This window comes from Dermochelys coriacea, chromosome 3 (assembly GCF_009764565.3).
Source record: "Dermochelys coriacea isolate rDerCor1 chromosome 3, rDerCor1.pri.v4, whole genome shotgun sequence".
NCBI lineage: Eukaryota > Metazoa > Chordata > Testudines > Dermochelyidae > Dermochelys > Dermochelys coriacea.
The window spans coordinates 161288295-161306501 of record NC_050070.1 but is presented as its reverse complement, the minus strand read 5'-3'; the positions used below and the strand labels follow the sequence as shown (position 1 = coordinate 161306501).

The 18207-nt window shown below is 41.9% G+C and overlaps 1 protein-coding gene and 1 long non-coding RNA gene across 3 annotated transcripts in view; one reads left to right on the top strand and one right to left on the bottom strand.

Annotated features, from left to right (window-relative positions):
• Positions 1–18207, bottom strand: part of NVL (nuclear VCP like) — a 76206-nt gene that overhangs the window by 38541 nt on the left and 19458 nt on the right. For both annotated transcript variants that reach the window (XM_038394168.2, XM_043511710.1), the window contains exons 13-17: positions 12448–12718; positions 7934–8152; positions 6264–6368; positions 4207–4269; positions 1824–1943 (exon numbers count right to left, since the gene is read on the bottom strand). In XM_038394168.2, coding sequence (XP_038250096.1) covers positions 1824–1943; positions 4207–4269; positions 6264–6368; positions 7934–8152; positions 12448–12718 — 778 coding nt within the window. The remainder of the gene's footprint in view (positions 1–1823; positions 1944–4206; positions 4270–6263; positions 6369–7933; positions 8153–12447; positions 12719–18207) is intronic.
• Positions 8605–18061, top strand: LOC119852669. The gene is made up of 3 exons (XR_005291781.2): positions 8605–10013; positions 13956–14075; positions 17717–18061. It is a non-coding gene; the product is annotated as an uncharacterized LOC119852669 (long non-coding RNA).

Below are 18207 nucleotides of genomic sequence, written 5' to 3'. Positions count from 1 at the left end.
TCTATTGTATACTACTCAACACATGCTTTAAAATTACAAGATCTTGGACAGGGCTTCTATTAGCGGAAGTAGACTTATAAGCCTCTCTTAAAAAAGTGGAATCCTATTGAACTTTGCTTTTTATGAAAGTTAGGCTAAGAGCAATGGCTAGAAATATGCCTCTATTAGCAGACAAAAGTAAGTAGACACGACAAGGAAGAATAGGTGGACAGGTATGGGGGGGTAGGGGACAAGGGCTCAATTACAAGATGAGGTTGTTTGGTGGTTCTGCAGATGTCTAGCTGGTTGTTTTAAGATTCATAAATTTTATTCTGAAATTAAATATACAAAACCTTCAACCTGCCCAGATTTGGCAGATAATCAAATCAATGGTAGAAATACACACAATTATAAAAAGCAAATGGAAACACCTAAAATAATAGGAATCCCAACTATGCACCACAGGAATTATAGCTCCGATACTGGAGCATAGTAGGCAAAACAGCACCAGTTTCCTTGAGCTCGATAACTGTAGGACAGGGAGTTCTCAAAATTGTGTTATTATATACATAACTAGGGTCTGATTCCCTACTGCATTACTCCAGTTTTATGCTGATGTAATTTCACTGAAGCTACACCAATGTAAAAACTGGAGTAACAAAATGAACCAGGCCCATGGCATTTATATTGATTTGGGCCCCAAATCCAAGTCCTATAGAGTTCACAGCACAGAGCCTGGCAGGGACTCGTCAGCCTAGCTGTGCTTTGCAACAATATAAATCTCTGCACATTCTGAAGGTGGGGTAGGAACAGGGTACTTAGAGGCAAGCTGCTCAAACTCTCTCCTTCCTACCCATAGGAAGGAGTTGCACTCTACCCAACCCACCGATGACAATGCACAGACACTGACTCCATGGCTACACAGAGGGCATGAAGGCTCTAGGTAGCTGTAGAAAACTTCAAAGGCGCTACATCTTTGAACATCTATATAGCAACATGTCTGGGCTCATCGAAACAAAGGCATGCTCTACACTTAATATTAGCCTAATTTCAGCCATTGGTGTAGCTGCTGTAGCCCAAATCCCTAGCATATATGAGGAAAGCTGCAATTTGCACTGGTGGAACTCTGATTTCAAGCAGGCGGCTGTTCCACCAATGCAAATTGCTACTTTCCTTGTATGCACGGGAATTTGTGCTGGTGCAGCTACACTGATGACTTAAATAGGAGCTAATTCCACGTGTAGACAATGCTCAAGTTTCTCTTCCACAAGGCAAATCAAGATAGATGGGTTCCTCTGGTGAAGCAGCTATGAAGGTCATATATACCACTCTGCTTCTGCCATAAAACATTTCCTTTATTGGTTGGGCCAGCACAGACTCAGCATACATGACAAAAAGGAGCTTTTGTTCCCATTATTATTGCAAACAGGGTTCAGGATTTGGCCCGATTTTGCAGTTCCTACACTAAACTGCAAACTGTTTTCCCTTATGGCTTTCCAGTGACAAAAGATATTGTTGACTCCCAAACTAACATATGTCAATTAGAGGAATTTTCCATAATCCAAGAGCCATTTGCATATACCTATGAGTACAGAGATCAGCAGGAGTAGGTATCATACCCAATTACATATTTGGTGCTTGCATTTTTATCTTTGGCTTAAATCTATGGCAATCCTGAAACTGAATTATTGTTTCTGGGAGACAACAGATTTATGTGGCATCTCTACTGAATGGTCTCTGAGGAAGGGGCCAATGAGACAGTATTTAAAAGTTTACACAACACACTCCCCACTCTGAAACCCAAAACCGAGTGAAGTTACTTGTGGAGGTGTTTTCAGACTCACCTCATGGTCTGATCTCCGAGGGCACAAAGCGTCAACTTCATCAAAGAATATAACGCAAGGGGCTGAATTTCTGGCCCGCTGGAATACCTGACGTACAGCACGCTCACTTTCGCCAACATACTGAAATAAGCAAGACAAAGCTCAATGAAACTATGTGAGACATCTACACATTGCCTGACAACCCCAATTTAACCCATAATTTGAGGGTTGCCAGTTCACTCCATTTAAGTCTGCCACATCATTTTTTTTAATTGGGGACAAATTTACATCTGAACTGGTTATCTTTGAGATGTCTCAGTTACACATGCTCACATTTGATAAAAATGTTACATGCAACATAGCTTCAGTGCCAAACAGGTAAGAATCCCCCCTTTTTAAAAAAAAAATTATATCTGTGGCGTTTTGACTAAGAATTAATAGTTAAATTCTTCACTAGAATCTTCATGGATCTTCATCATTTTAGTTATCAAAGTCATCCACAGATTTGCATCATCTGAAGTTCATATTGTAATAATATGACTATAGAAAGGAACAATTGAAATAGAAGTGAGAGGTTCACTCAAAAACAGTCATTACTTGTAAAAAAAATTGATCAAATTCTGAATAGGAATGTTTCATTTTTCCAAACATGTTAATTTACCATTGTTACAGTTGGCACTCATTTATCTTCAAAACTCTCAAAGTTCAGGAGTCAAACAGTTTCTCTTTGCACTTAAGGAGACAGGGATCCCCACTATGGTAGATTTCTCTTTCCCTGCCTAAGGGAATCTCTTTCAACAGACTTTAGGAAGCTCAGGACAATCAATCAAATCCACTGTTTCTAGTTCTACTTCACCCACTACCGATAAGCAGTTAAGTGTTACACTCCTCCAACTCTGCTTTGAAAAACTAAGGCTGAACCCATTGTGCTCAACACACTTCTCACTTTGAAACTGTAGCACATATTAAAATTTAATTACCGTAAGCGTTTCTAAGCCCAGTGCTCAGAAATACGAGAGACTGAAGCTTCAAACTAGTGTTAATCATTGATCATAAAAAGCAGTGACATTTAAGCAACATACCTTGAACACTGACATCTTTTCTGATGTTTAAACCTCTATTAAAAGTAGATTGGGAATGAGTTTTGATAACATTTTCAAACTTGGCTGGCTCAAGTTAGTTTAGTAGTTGGTTTGCTTAAGTAGGTGGCCTGATTTGTAGATGTGCTGAGGACCTACAGCTCTCATTAAGAATGAAAATTTTGTCCTTAGTCTTACTTACATACTGGCAAAGATGCAAGTAACTGGCTATTTCACCAGGCCCCCCACGGCCTCATTTTCTTTACCATGAGAAGTCTTTTGAACTGGGACAGATCTAAGCCACCCAAAATTCTTCTTTCCTCTTTCTAGAGCAGTGGTCACCAACCAGTAGATCGCGATCGACTGATCGATCCTTGAGCTGACAGAATTGATTGTTGATTGTGATCTCCAGCTGCTAAAGGTCCAACGGCGCAGTGGGGTTAAGGCAGGCTCCTGAGGTGGAGGGGCAGGGGTCTCCACACGCTGCTCCTGCCTGCAAGCACCATCCCCATCGTTCCCATTGGCTAGGAACAGGGAACTACGGCCAATAGGAGCTGCAGGGGTGGTGCCCGTAGGAAGGGGCAGTGCTCGGAGCCATGTGCCTCCCCTTTCTCCCCTGCCCAGGGGTGGGCTAGCTGCTTCCAGGAGCAGCTTGGGGCCGGGGCAGGCAGGCAGCATGCCTTAGTCTCGCTGCATCACCGACAGGGAGCCACCCGAGGTAAGTGCCGCCCGGAAGGAGCCTGTACTTCTCCCACATCCCAACCGCCAGGCCTGAGCCAGCAGCCCGAGCCCTTGCCCCAGCTCTGAGCCCCCTCCCAGAGCCAGCACCCTATACCCCCTCCTGTACCCCAACACTCTGCCCCAGCCAGGAGCCCCCTCCGGCACCCAAACTCCCTCCCAGAGCTTGCAACTTGCACCCTCTTCTGCACCCCAACTGCCTGCCCCAGGCTCATCCCGGAGCCCCCTCCCATACTCCAAACCCCTTCACCCCAGCCCGGAGCCCGCACCCACTCCCAGTGAAAGTGAGTGAGGGTGGGGGACAGTGAGTGTCAGAGGGAGGGGAAATGGAGTGAGCGGGGCAGGGTAGATCCTGGGTTGCACTTAAATTCAAAAAGTGATCTTGTGCGTAAAACAGCTGGAGACCACTGCTCTAGAGAGCAACCTGTCTGCCATAAGGGCTATAAGAATGAGGAAGAGGTTATACAATGCAATTTTTGTTGTGCAAACTATCAACTATGTAATGGTTAGGATTTTCACTTGTCCCAGGCTTTAGCCAATAATTCAATGAACAGCAGAGGCCAAGGTGCCATGAGCAAAAAACTTACCATATTTAACAGTTCAGGACCTTTCACAGAGATGAAGTTCAGTCCAGACTCATTTGCTACAGCCTAAGAAAAAGATCAAGACAGATATAATTCAGCTCTCACTCCTTATCCTCAGTAGACTTTCTGAAGTCTCCAGGGAATGATCATAGTAAAAATAAAAATATGAGATTCATTTTCTCTCCTTGACTGTTTTGGCAAGATTCCAGATGCTGACACTGAGCTGGGATATTATTTTTTATCCTGTCCACTGAACTATGAAGACCATCAAGGAAAAGGAGATCTGTCAAGACTTTGTCAAAATATACCAAGCTCTTTAGGAGATCTACTATCCCTTTACCCACTCCACACAAATGCACAGTTTTGGGTTCATCCAAAACAAAAGGGTTTTTAAATATTTTTTTTTGGAGAAATGAAGAAAAAAAATCATTTTTGGATCAAACAAAACATTTTGTTTCTGAGGTTTTTAGCCTTTTTTAAAAATAAAATTGAAGTAAAATTCAAAAAAGTTTTTTCAACCTTTTCAGATCTTTTGGTGGGGCTGAAACACTTTAGGAAATTCAAAACAAGTTCACAAAATATTTCAGTCAACTCCAATGTAGATTTTTTTGGGCAAAAAACCTTTGTCAGAAAAATTGTGCCCAGCTCTATTTTTAAGGCATTGCCTGCACAATTCTCATTGACTGATGAGAGCTACACAAAAATTTCAGCCCATAAACAGCGCTTGATGTTCAAAGACAACAACTGGTTGGAAAATTTTGGGTGTTGGAGAGGAAGGAAGGCCATAAGAAATGTAATGCTTCAGCAGGAACGCAAGAGCATTTGCAATAGAAGGAATAAGGTAAAGAAAAAAAAAAAAGAAGAGCACAGCCAACCAGGTCTGATCACACTCTCCACAGTGGAAAATTCCACAGCACCTTATAAATGAACCATTTTCTTTCCTCTATTTACTATTTTATTTTTATAATTTAATTCTTTGCCTTGTTTTTGCCCCATTCAAGTTAAACCGTAATTATTTTACTAAGAAACTGAATAACTTCCAAAGAAAATCTTGTACTCCAACTTCTGATGGGGTAAGTGCAAGAGCTCAACTCCTATTATATGGCTGTCATAAATATAAAGGGAAGGGTAAACACCTTTAAATCCCTCCGGGACAGAGGAAAATCCCTTTCACCTGTAAAGGGTTAAGAAGCTAGGATAACCTCACTGGCACCTGACTAAAATGACCAATGAGGAGACAAGATATTTTCAAAGCTTGGGGGGGGGGGGAGGGGGGAACAAAGGTTCTCTCTGTCTGTGTGATGCTTTTGCCGGGAACAGGAAAGGAATGGAATCTTAGAACTTAGTAATTAATCTAGCTAGATATGCATTAGATTCTGTTTTGTTTAAATGGCTGATAAAATAAGCTATGCTGAATAGAATGTATATTCCTGTTTGCGTGTCTTTTTGTAGCTTAAGGTTTTGCCTAGAGGGATTCTCTATGTTTTGAATCTGATTACCCTGTAAGGTATTTACCATCCTGATTTTACAGAGGTGATTCTTTTACCTTTTCTTCAATTAAAATTCTTCTTTTAAGAACCTGATTGCTTTTTCATTGGTTCTTAAGATCCAAGGGTCTGGGTTCACCTATGCAAATTGGTGAGGATTTTTAATCAAGCCTTCCCCAGGAAAGGGGGTGTAGGGTTTGGGGAGGATTTTTGGGGGGGGAAGACATTTCCAAGCGGGCTCTTTCCCTGTTATATATTTGTTAGACGCTTGGTGCTGGCAGCAATGAAGTCCAAGGGCAAAAGGTAAAATAGTTTGTACCCTGGGGAAGTTTTAACCTAAGCTGGTAAAAATAAGGTTAGGGGATTTTCATGCAGGTCCCCACATCTGTACCTTAGAGTTCAGAGCGGGGAAAAGAACCTTGACAATGGCCTGGACCCAGTTATTTGCTGTTAAAAGCTAACTGGTTATTCTTACAAAAACATCTACTTCCTTTCTAGGACTTTCTGGTCTAATTTTGGTTCTCTCCCACCTTCCAGTAGTCATATGCAGGGTGTGAATTACTTAACTCCTACCTTTGCCAGAAGTGTTTTGCCACACCCAGGAGGCCCTGCAAGTAGAACACCAGCTGGAGTTGTGAGGCCAAGAGCTTTGAATTGCTCTGGATTCCGCACAGGTGCCTATAAAAAAAACCCCGAACAGTTATCTTTGACAGAAATTAGTGAATTTTCATTTAACTGCAAACTAGAGCTAAAGCAAAAGGTGCATAACTCTGCACCTAAACTGAACAAGCAAAAATATGGGCATATTTGGAGCTGAAAAATAGGTGAGTAGGTACTGGCTTGTGGAAGCAAATGACTATGTTGTGCATAATTTAGATACAGACATTGACTCTAAACAGTTTTATTAAAAACCTATTACTTAAGCCCACCATGAATACCCAGTTTATGTAAAGGCCTGTTGAGGAAGAGGAAATTGCAGTGAGAAATGCATGCACAATTATTTTTACAAGTTATACAATAAAGTTTAGCAAATTGTCAGAAAAGTCTTAGACCCAAATTCACTCACAGTTCAAAACCATAAAATAAATGTCCCCATAAAATGTTTCATCATTAACGAAGACCAATTAGATCAACCAGAGAAAGTTAGTTGTACATGTTCATTCGTAAAATTGTGAATATTTTACCAGCAGTAAACATCAGATACTACAAAGCAGAGTTTTCAGAACACTAGAAACAAGGCCTCACAAAATTGGCTATCAGGATCTTAATAAAGACATACAGAACCATGGACAAAATTATGCACTAATACATTCTAGGTACATGTAGAAGGCCCCATGTACCGTGGCCATGGAATTGGCAGTAGAATCTATACCTTGCAACAGATCTATGCTCGAGAATGTAGGCTTTCCTTTAAAAGTAAAATATTTTCCTAGCCCATATTGGGAAGATGAAATTTGAAAATGTAAAGTGTGTGTGTGTGTAAATCAATGCAATTATCCTCTTGAGTTTACAGATATCTTAAAATGATAGCTCAGAGAAGTGCAATCTCCTTTATTCACCTCAATCAGGTATTGTCACCTTTTTGTTTCATAGTTAACCATCATCAGCTATTTCACTGGGGGACATGATCAGCGTTCATGTCGCACTCCCCATCAGTAACCAGCAGACCGAATTCGGCCATGAATCCTGGTCACATGCCTCCTGAGGCAAGTTGCACATATGCTAAGACGACTATTTCATGGCTGGTACTTTCATAGCAGAAGCATCCAGCTGATATGCTTATCCCAAAACACCAAACGGCCTCTCATTCCTCTAGGTACCAAATCCCCAGTTACCCCAACACAGCTGCCAAAACTTCCATGATACTTCAGATGCAGTTATCCATCACTTCAAAAATTCACAACACACCAAAAACTCAACAAGTGTGGGGACAGTGTAAAATAAATTAAACCTCAGAAAAAAAAAAAAAGAGCCCATTTGATTGTATTAGGATTCATTTTTATATTAGTTAGACATCTCTCTGAATGCTATAATTTTAAATGAAAGTGCAGCAGAATTTCCAGTTTGCGGCACCAGCATGCTGCAGAATCCTGGGACCTTGCCATAGAATTTAGGATCAGTTTGCTGTGGTACACATAAAACCCTGTGTATATGCCCAAAGAAAACATCATGCAAGTTTGACTCCAGCTAGATATCTTAGCCTGGCACTGCCTAACAGGACTTTAAACGGCATTCATGCCTACCAGTATTGCCATAGTGAGCTCCTCCCGAATGTCCTCCAGGGCTCCAACATCTGCCCATGTCACATCAGGGACCGTGACAAAGCCTTCTCTCTTGGCGGAGGGCTGCACCGAAGACAGTGCAACAATGAAATCATTCATTTCGATGCAGAGCTTCTGCAGCTGCTCCTCAAGCAGGGGATCTTGCTCCTTTAGCAACTCTAGCAGCCTCTGCAATTCATCCTGAGGGAGAAGGCAGTGGGAAGAAGAGACAAAGGACAAGATTTTAAGAACAAATACCATTTTTCTCAGGGTTTTCCCTACAGCCAAAGCCTGTCAAGAGTCCAATGTAGTAACATTCAAGACACAGTGCGTGTGAATTTAACACTGGAGAAAGGTAACAGATGGACTACCCTGGAGTTTAAATCATTTTACATGCATGCATGCATGCATGCATGCACGCACACCTTTACCCCTATATACCGCAACCCGATATAAACACGAATTTGGATATAACGCAGTAAAGCAGCGCTCTGGGGGTGGGGCTGCTTGCTCCGGGGTTCCACACGTCAGCGTGTCTGGCTCCGACACGCTGCTCTGAGTGGCGGGTTAAGGGTGCCGGAATGGGGGCCGAGGGGTTGGATAAGGGGCAGAGGGTCTCGGGGGGGCTTAGATGGGGGAGGGGTAGTCAGCGGACAAGGAGGGGACAAGGAGCGGGGGGATACCGTATACACCACCATGTTAGTTCTAACAAAAATGGATTTGCTGACTTAATAATGGAAATGCTCAAGGCCAAAGCAAGTTTGAAATAACGCGGTTTCACCTATAACACTGAGATTTTTTGGCTCCCGAGGACCGCGTTATATCGGGGTAGAGGTGTGTGCGCGCGCGCGTGTGCGCGCACAAAACAAGTCCAACATGGGCAGTGGTAACAAAAACTTTCTCCCACACTGCTCTGGAGAGAGTTCTCTCCATGCTGCACATGCAGTTCTTGATCTCTTCTGTTGGGACTGCCAACGAATCTGTCTAAATTCATTAATTCTGTTTATTTAAAAAGGTCATTGCTCATAACAGAGAACAAATCACTAGTTCTGTGTAGCAGCACTGGGAATTTCAGCCATGCATTTACATTCAGTTGCATGTAGCCCTTAAAAGTCAATGCTCATTTATAACAAGCTTTCAGTACATTTCTATGCATCAATTTTTAGGTTCTGTGGTTAATGCTGTGCAATTGCTATATGCAATTTCAAGTCACCCTCTCTTGTTCCCCGAAGCTGACCAGATCTGTGTTTGACCTTTAGGCTCTGGGTACAGTGGCAGTGACAGAGAGCACCTTGCATTGCTTAACGCTGCCTCATCTCGCAAACTGTGGTCCAGACAGACTCTGAAGGGACAGGGTTAATACTATGCAGGTCTTTGGCTGGAACAATCTCCCTAGCATTTGGAATTTAAAGCACTGATTATTGAAATCAGCTCCTTACTGAGAGGCTTGTATCAGAGAATTCCTTGACCAAATAACCACCTTGCACCATTAACTCTTCCTCTGGTCCTAACATGGCATGGTAATATTAAGGTGGGATGGTAGCGCCAGGATTTCCATTTCAATAGAGGTTCAAAAGGTCTACAAAATTCTGTCTTTTGGTTGCTTGATTTTCCCATAGCAGTTCATGGAGGGGAAATGTCGGGTGAGGTTTGCTTGACTGTTTCAAAACTGGCCATGTGACTAACATTTTTCTAGTGTCCAACATTTCCTTCACACCCTTTCCCACCCGCCGCCCCCCGCAAAAAACCCCAACTACATCACTTTGAGGGGTGAAACTCAACAGGTGTGAATGCTTGGTTTTTGTAGATTGGATGAATTGCTGTAGAAAGTTTTTTTGTGTGTTTATTTTTATAATAAGCATATGTTACTGTTGACTGCCTAATGTGATCCTAGGATACTGTCATCAAAATTGATCTTACACCTGTCCTTCGTATATGGATCCCTGAGCGTTTCCCCAATGATCAGGAACCTCTTTGATCATGCTGACATGAGAGTTGCAGCTATTTGCCTTAACATCAAACAACAACAAAAAATCACTCACTCCTAGTGTTCTGGAAACAGGTGAGGAGCGTAAGTCATGATTAGTTAAGGACATTGAAAATGGTAAATGGGACAAAATACAACATGGTTTTACAAAAGGTAGATCGTGCCAAACCAACCTAATCTCCTTTTTTGAAAAAGTAACAGATTTTTTAGATAAAGGAAATGCAGTGGATCTAATTTACCTAGATTTCAGTAAGGCATTTGATACCGTGCCACATGGGGAATTATTAGTTAAATTGGAGAAGATGGGGATCAATATGAACATCAGAAGGTGGATAAGGAATTGGTTAAAGGGGAGACTGCAACGGGTCCTACTGAAAGGCGAACTGTCAGGTTGGAGGGAGGTTACCAGTGGAGTTCCTCAGGGATCGGTTTTGGGACCAATCTTATTTAATCTTTTTGTTACTGACCTTGGCACAAAAAGTGGGAGTGTGCTAATAAAGTTTGCAGATGATACAAAGCTGGGAGGTATTGCCAATTCGGAGAAGGATCGGGATATTATACAGGAGGATCTGGATGACCTTGTAAACTGGAGTAATAGTAATAGGATGAAATTTAATAGTGAGAAGTGTAAGGTTATGCATTTAGGGATTAATAACAAGAATTTTAGTTATAAGCTGGGGACGCATCAATTAGAAGTAACGGAAGAGGAGAAGGACCTTGGAGTATTGGTTGATCATAGGATGACTCTGAGCTGCCAATGTGATACGGCTGTGAAAAGCTAATGCGGTTTTGGGATGCATCAGGAGAGGCATTTCCAGTAGGGATAAGGAGGTTTTAGTACCATTATACACGGCACTGGTGAGACCTCACCTAGAATACTGTGTGCAGTTCTGGTCTCCCATGTTTAACAAGGATGAATTCAAACTGGAGCAGGTACAGAGAAGGGCTACTAGGATGATCCGAGGAATGGAAAACTTGTCTTATGAAAGGAGACTTAAGGAACTTGGCTTGTTTAGCCTAACTAAAAGAAGGTTGAGGGGAGATATGATTGCTCTCTATAAATATATCAGAGGGATAAATACAGGAGAGGGAGAGGAATTATTTCAGCTCAGCACCAATGTGGACACAAGAACAAATGGGTATAAACTGGCCACCAGGAAGTTTAGACTTGAAATCAGACGAAGGTTTTTAACCATCAGAGGAGTGAAGTTTTGGAATAGCCTTCCAAGGGAAGCAGTGGGGGCAAAAGATCTATCTGGTTTTAAGATTCTACTTGATAAGTTTTATGGAGGAGATGGTATGATGGGATAATGGGATTTTGGTAAGTAATTGATCTTTAAATATTCAGGGTAAATAGGCCTAATCCCCTGAGATGGGATATTAGATGGATGGGATCCGAGTTACCCAGGAAAGAATTTTCTGTAGTATCTGGCTGGTGAATCTTGCCCATATGCTCAGGGTTTAGCTAATTGCCATATTTGGGGTCAGGAAGGAATTTTCCTCCAGGGCAGATTGGAGAGGCCCTGGAGGTTTTTCGCCTTCCTCTGTAGCATGGGGCATGGTTGACTTGAGGGAGGCTTCTCTGCTCCTTGAAGTCTTTAAACCATGATTTAAGGACTTCAATAGCTCAGACGTAGGTGAGGTTTTTCATAGGAGTGGGTGGGTGAGATTCTGTGGCCTGCGCTGTGCAGGAGGTCGGACTAGATGATCAGAATGGTCCCTTCTGACCTTAGTATCTATGAATCTATGATTACATTACCCTAATGCAGCTGCTTATTAGAATCTTTCATCTTCCCTCTACTTAAATTAAAAACTACTTTCCTGGACAATACTTATATAAGCAGAATCCGAGTATGCATGTGGAGTTTATAGTACCCTGAAATATCAGCTCTTAAACTAGAAGCAGTTCTTGCAGAATGCAGACGGAGAACAACTAATGTGCACAACACATTTTCAGGAAGCTTCCAAGGGCAGTACTTAAATTTACAGCAGATGGGTGCTGCTCACATTCAATGGCCACACTGTTTCATCTTGAGACATCCAAATATTCTGACATTAGGCTGCCTGCAAACACTCTGGCTTGAAACAGAGCCCCAGTCCTGCTACGCATGCACAAATGACTTTTTCTGCATTAAGCCGTATTGTAGACCCAACTTTTACCCTTTTTAAAATGTTGCTTCCCCCAAATAGGCAATGGTGCCATACAGTAGAGGAGATCAAACACCAATGAGTGATCTCAGCTTAGGAGAACCAGACCCATAGTTTTAGCCCCAAGGTGCAGCAATAAAGTTTTGGTGTCATAATACCCATACAGTTTGTACTGTCAATTCAGAAAAGTACATTATAAACCAGCTGGATGAAGAATGCTACATAACCATAAAAAATTCCATTAATTTAGAACTGAATATTGGTGTGATCAGAAATGTTTAGCGAGACTGAATGGGAAGCTCACAAACAAACTGCTTAGTCTTTAAGGAACCGTGAAATGAGTGTAACAATGGATTAATACCTTAGCAGGAAGTTCTGGATATTTAGTATCCTTTTCCACCAGTGCTTCTGTTCCAGTCTCCAAGCTTTGCTCAGTCATTGCTTCTCCAGGCCGTACACCTTTCCATTTCTGCTCCTCCAACTTTATCAGGACTCTGTTTACTGTACACATAGCTGCTTCACGACAAAGTGCCATCAAATCAGCACCTACATAGCCTGGAGTCATATGGGCTAAATAATGAAAATCAAAAGATTCCGGGAGCCTTAGTTTTCGACACAAAGTCTGTAGAATTCTGTGTAAGAGAAAAAAAATAGAAGTTGCAACTATTTTCCCTCCGATATGAAAGCAAACATCACTGCTCAGAGATTTAAGTCATCTCAGTTCACTTGGGCAGATCCTAATGGTGCAAGAGCCAAATAATTCACACTTAACTGGAGAGACATTTAATGCTGAGAGCCACAAAATTAAACTATATGTTTTCTCCTGACACTCACACTAAAAAGAAACCTACAGTATCAGCCAGGTGATGCTCATTTAAAGGTTATAATATATGTTAAGCAAAACTTTTAATCAAACCCAGGTTTTGTTTGATTTAATAAAAAAAACATAAACCAACATTGAATTTAAACTATCACATGACATTCCAACTGGGTTCCACCAAAACTCAAATGGGTTACCACCCACTCAGGTGTTTACTTGGTTGACATTCTTGCATATGACAATATCTGTTTACATTGTACTTGCTGCATTCTTTACAAGAACCCCATTTTTGTTTGCAAAACATGAGCAGGCAGATCTAGTTTAAGGTCCAGCCTTAAAAAGGCACAATCTAAGTATGGAGCAGGCTGAAGCACTTCTATATAGCTAATGAGAATAAAAGTGTTCAAGAGAAAAGATACAGCAGATAGAGACAGAGCAATAGTAAAGAATTTCTAGAATGTTGCTCTGGCTGATGCTTGTAGATTCTACCAAGCAATGCAATTTACTTGCTAATCCAAGATGATTCCACTTAAATCATGTCATCAATTATGTTCTTCCCTTTACATTAAAATATTTTTTATTAGAACATGAATATTTTTCGTCTCTTTTAGAGCATTTCCATGTCAGAGCTTAAAGGATTTCCTCCCCAAGGCCCAACAATCCTTCCACCTGAGGACTGCAAGAATGCTGATAAAACAAATAAAGATGCAAACCTTACAGAGCCATATTATCTTCCAGCAATACAGAAATTTAGGAGAGAGGAGCTAGCCTAGTTTTTACAAATAATGAAGTTTTATTTCAGTAGGGAAATATTAAAAGGCATCACAAACCAAAGAAATGAAATCCACCACTTAAGTGTCCTTTTAAATTTAAAAAATAATACCTGCCATTTGACTGGACATCACTTATCCAAGCTGCTAGCACTGTGCTAAAACTTTGAATAGAACAACTTATTAAATGACTATTACCTTAAAAAGTTCAATATGTTTTTGTTTACCCACCTAACAGACAAATCTAAGTATCTTTCGTTTGGATTTTTTTTTTTTTAGTGGCATCAACTTATTTTCTTCCAATTTTTTGGCTCGTTTGACAATAGTTCAAGGGGAGGAAGTGACAAGAGGTAACAGTGACCGGCTCAGCCTATGATCTAAGCACTATCATTCCTTCATGTAAGATAATAAAAGCATATTCCTTGTTAGTAAAGGTTACATTTTTTATAAGTGTATGATTAGAAGCGGGCATGAAAGCTGTCTAATACGTGCATGCAAATCGAGTTCATATTTGCACAAAGATGTGTATGAGCAAACAAAACCTGCATGCACAACTGATGTGTACACATCTTCAAATAACTGGGCCTGAACGAACAGCACTAGCCACTTAGTACCAGTTGGAAACATTACCTCTATCTTATGGATTCACTATATGTTAAACAACAGGTTTCAGAGTAGGAGCCGTGTTAGTCTGTATTCGCAAAAAAAAAGTACTTAGAGCCTTAGAGACCAAAATTTGAGCATAAGCTTTCATGAGCTACAGCTCACTTCATCGGATGCATTCGGTGGAAAATACAGTGGGGAGTTTTTACACACACACACACACACACACACACACACACACACACACACACACACACACACACACACACACACACCATGAAACAATGGGTTTTACCATATACACTGTAAGGAGAGTGATCACTTAAGATGAGCTATTACCAGCGGGAAGGGGGCGGGGGGGGGGGGAAGGAGGAAAACCTTTTGTGGTGATAATCAAGGTGAGCCATTTCCAGCAGGTAACAAGAACGTCTGAGGAACAGTGGGGGGGTGGGGTGGGGGGAGAAACAACATGGGGAAATAGTTGTACTTTATGTAATGACCTATCCATTCCCAGTCTCTATTCAAGCCTAAGTTAATTGTATCCAGTTTGCAAATTAATTCCAATTCAGCAGTCTCTCGTTGGAGTCTGTTTTTGAAGCTTTTTTGTTGAAGTATAGCCACTCTCAGGTCTGTAATCGTGTGACCGGAGAGATTGAAGTGTTCTCCGACTGGTTTTTGAATGTTACAATTCTTCACGCCTGATTTGTGTCCATTTATTCTTTTATGTAGAGACTGTCCAGTTTGACCAATGTACATGGCAGAGGGGCATTGCTGGCACATGATGGCATATATCACATTGGTAGATGCGCAGGTGAACGAGCCTCTGATAGTGTGGCTGATGTGATTAGGCCCTATGATGGTGTCCCCTGAATAGATATGTGGACAGAGTTGGCAACGGGCTTTGTTGCAAGGATAGGTTCCTGGGTTAGTGGTTCTGTTGTGTGGTGTGTGGTTGCTGGTGAGTATTTGCTTCAGGTTGGGGGGGCTGTCTGTAAGCAAGGACTGGCCTGTCTCCCAAGATCTGTGAGAGTGATGGGTCGTCCTTCAGGATAGGTTGTAGATCCTTGAGGATGCATTGGAGAAGTTTTAGTTGGGGGCTGAAGGTGATGGCTAGTGGCGTTCTGTTATTTTCATTGTTGGGCCGGTCCTGTACTAGGTGACTTCTGGGTACTCTTCAGGCTCTGTCAATCTGTTTCTTCACTTCAGAAAGTGGGTATTGTAGTTGTAAGAATGCATGATGGAGATCTTGCAGGTGTTTGTCTCTGTTTGAGGGGTTGGAGCAAATGCTGTTATATCGTAGAGCTTGGCTGTAGACAATGGATCGTGTGGTGTGGTCTGAATGAAAGCTAGAGGCATGTAGGTAGGAACAGTGGTCAGTAGGTTTTCTGGAAATCCTGGACGCCCCATCATCTCAGGCATTGGCATCCTGACAGCAGGATTGTCTGGCTATGTAGACTCCCTCCTCAGGCCCTATGCTACCAGCACTCAGCTATCTTCGAGACACCACTGACTTCCTGAGGAAACTACAATCGATCGGTGATCTTCCTAAAAACACCATCCTAGCCACTATGGACGTAGAAGCCCTCTACACCAACGTTCCACACAAAGATGGACTACAAGCTATCAGGAACAGTATCCCCGATAATGTCACGGCTAACCTGGTGGCTGAACTTTGTGACTTTGTCCTCACCCATAACTATTTCACATTTGGGGACAATGTATACCTTCAAATCAGTGGCACTGCTATGGGTACCCGCATGGCCCCACAGTATGCCAACATTTTTATGGCTAACTTAGAACAACGCTTCCTCAGCTCTCATCCCCTAATGCCCCTTCTCTACTTGCGCTACATTGATGACATCTTCATCATCTGGACCCATGGAAAAGAAGCCCTTGAGGAATTCCACCATGATTTCAACAATTTCCATCCTACCATCAACCTCAGCCTGGACCAGTCCACATAAGAGATCCACTTCCTGGACACTACGGTGCTAATAAACGATGATCACATAAACACCACCCTATATCGGAAACCTACTGACCACTATTCCTACCTACATGCCTCTAGCTTTCATCCAGACGATCCATTGTCTACAGCCAAGCTCTACGATATAACCGCATTTGCTCCAACCCCTCAGACAGAGACAAACACCTGCAAGATCTCCATCATGCATTCTTACAACTACAATACCCACTTTCTGAAGTGAAGAAACAGATTGACAGAGCCTGAAGAGTACCCAGAAGTCACCTACTACAGAACAGGCCCAACAAAGAAAATAACAGTACGCCACTAGCCATCACCTTCAGCCCCCAACTAAAACTTCTCCAATGCATCCTCAAGGATCTACAACCTATCCTGAAGGATGACCCATCACTCTCACAGATCTTGGGAGACAGGCCAGTCCTTGCTTACAGACAGCCCCCCCAACCTGAAGCAAATACTCACCAGCAACCACACACCACACAACAGAACCACTAACCCAGGAACCTATCCTTGCAACAAAGCCCGTTGCCAACTCTGTCCACATATCTATTCAGGGTACACCATCATAGTGCCTAATCACATCAGCCACACTATCAGAGGCTCGTTCACCTGCGCATCTACCAATGTGTGATATGCCATCATGTGCCAGCAATGCCCCTCTGCCATGTACATTGGTCAAACTGGACAATCTCTACGTAAAAGAATAAATGGACACAAATCAGACGTGAAGAATTATAACATTCAAAAACCAGTCGGAGAACACTTCAATCTCTCCGGTCACACGATTACAGACCTGAGAGTGGCTATCCTTCTTCAACAAAAAAAACTTCAAAAACAGACTCCAACGAGAGACTGCTGAATTGGAATTAATTTGCAAACTGGATACAATTAACTTAGGCTTGAATAGAGACTGGGAGTGGATAGGTCATTACATAAAGTACAACTATTTCCCCATGTTGTTTCTCCCCCCACCCCACTGTTCCTCAGACGTTCTTGTTACCTGCTGGAAATGGCTCACCTTGATCATCACCACAAAAGGTTTTCCTCCTCCCCCCCCCTTCCTGCTGGTAATAGCTCATCTAAGTGATCACTCTCCTTACAGTGTATATGATAAAACCCATTGTTTCATGGGGGGGGGGGGGGGGTGTGTGTGTGTGTGTGTGTGTGTGTGTGTGTGTGTGTGTGTGTGTGTGTGTGTGTGTGTGTGTGTGTGTGTAAAAATCTCCCCACTGTATTTTCCACCGAATGCATCTGATGAAGTGAGCTGTAGCTCATGAAAGCTTATGTTTAAATAAATTTGTTAGTCTCTTAGGTGCCACAAGTACTCCTTTTCTTTTCTGTATGTTAAATGAAACCCTAACAATGCCTGTAACTTTTTCCTTTATTCTGCTACCCTGTTGTCATACTCCTATAAAGAAGATTGATTTTTTTTCTATTCTTTAAAAAAATGCAGCAATATTGGTAGTTCCTGTGGGCCCACATCTGCAGAACAACAACAACAACATGGAGGAATGCTGTTAGACTCCCAACTTCAACTGTTCAAAACAATGATCAAGATTTTCTTGTCCAAACAATCTCTCTCACATGTGAGGAAGATTACTGAAGATTCTACTCACATTTACCATTCCTGCTCCTTGAAATGGCACAAATTGTGAAGTATTAAAATGTTGATATGACAAGCTACATAATATCTACTTTTTTTTTTTTTTTTTTTTAAAAGAACATGCTACATACCTGTGTGTGTTTATTTAGGACAGGTTATTTGCCATCGAGTCAAAAGGGATTGTAAAAGGAAAGGTTAAATAAATGGCCTAGATAAGGAGCATCCCAAATACCTAAATACAGTAGCCAGATTTATAGCAGCGAAGATGCAACTCCTCTGCCTCAACCCTGGTAGCATAGCTGTTTCGCCACAGCTGAGAAGAGAGATCAAAATGAACATAA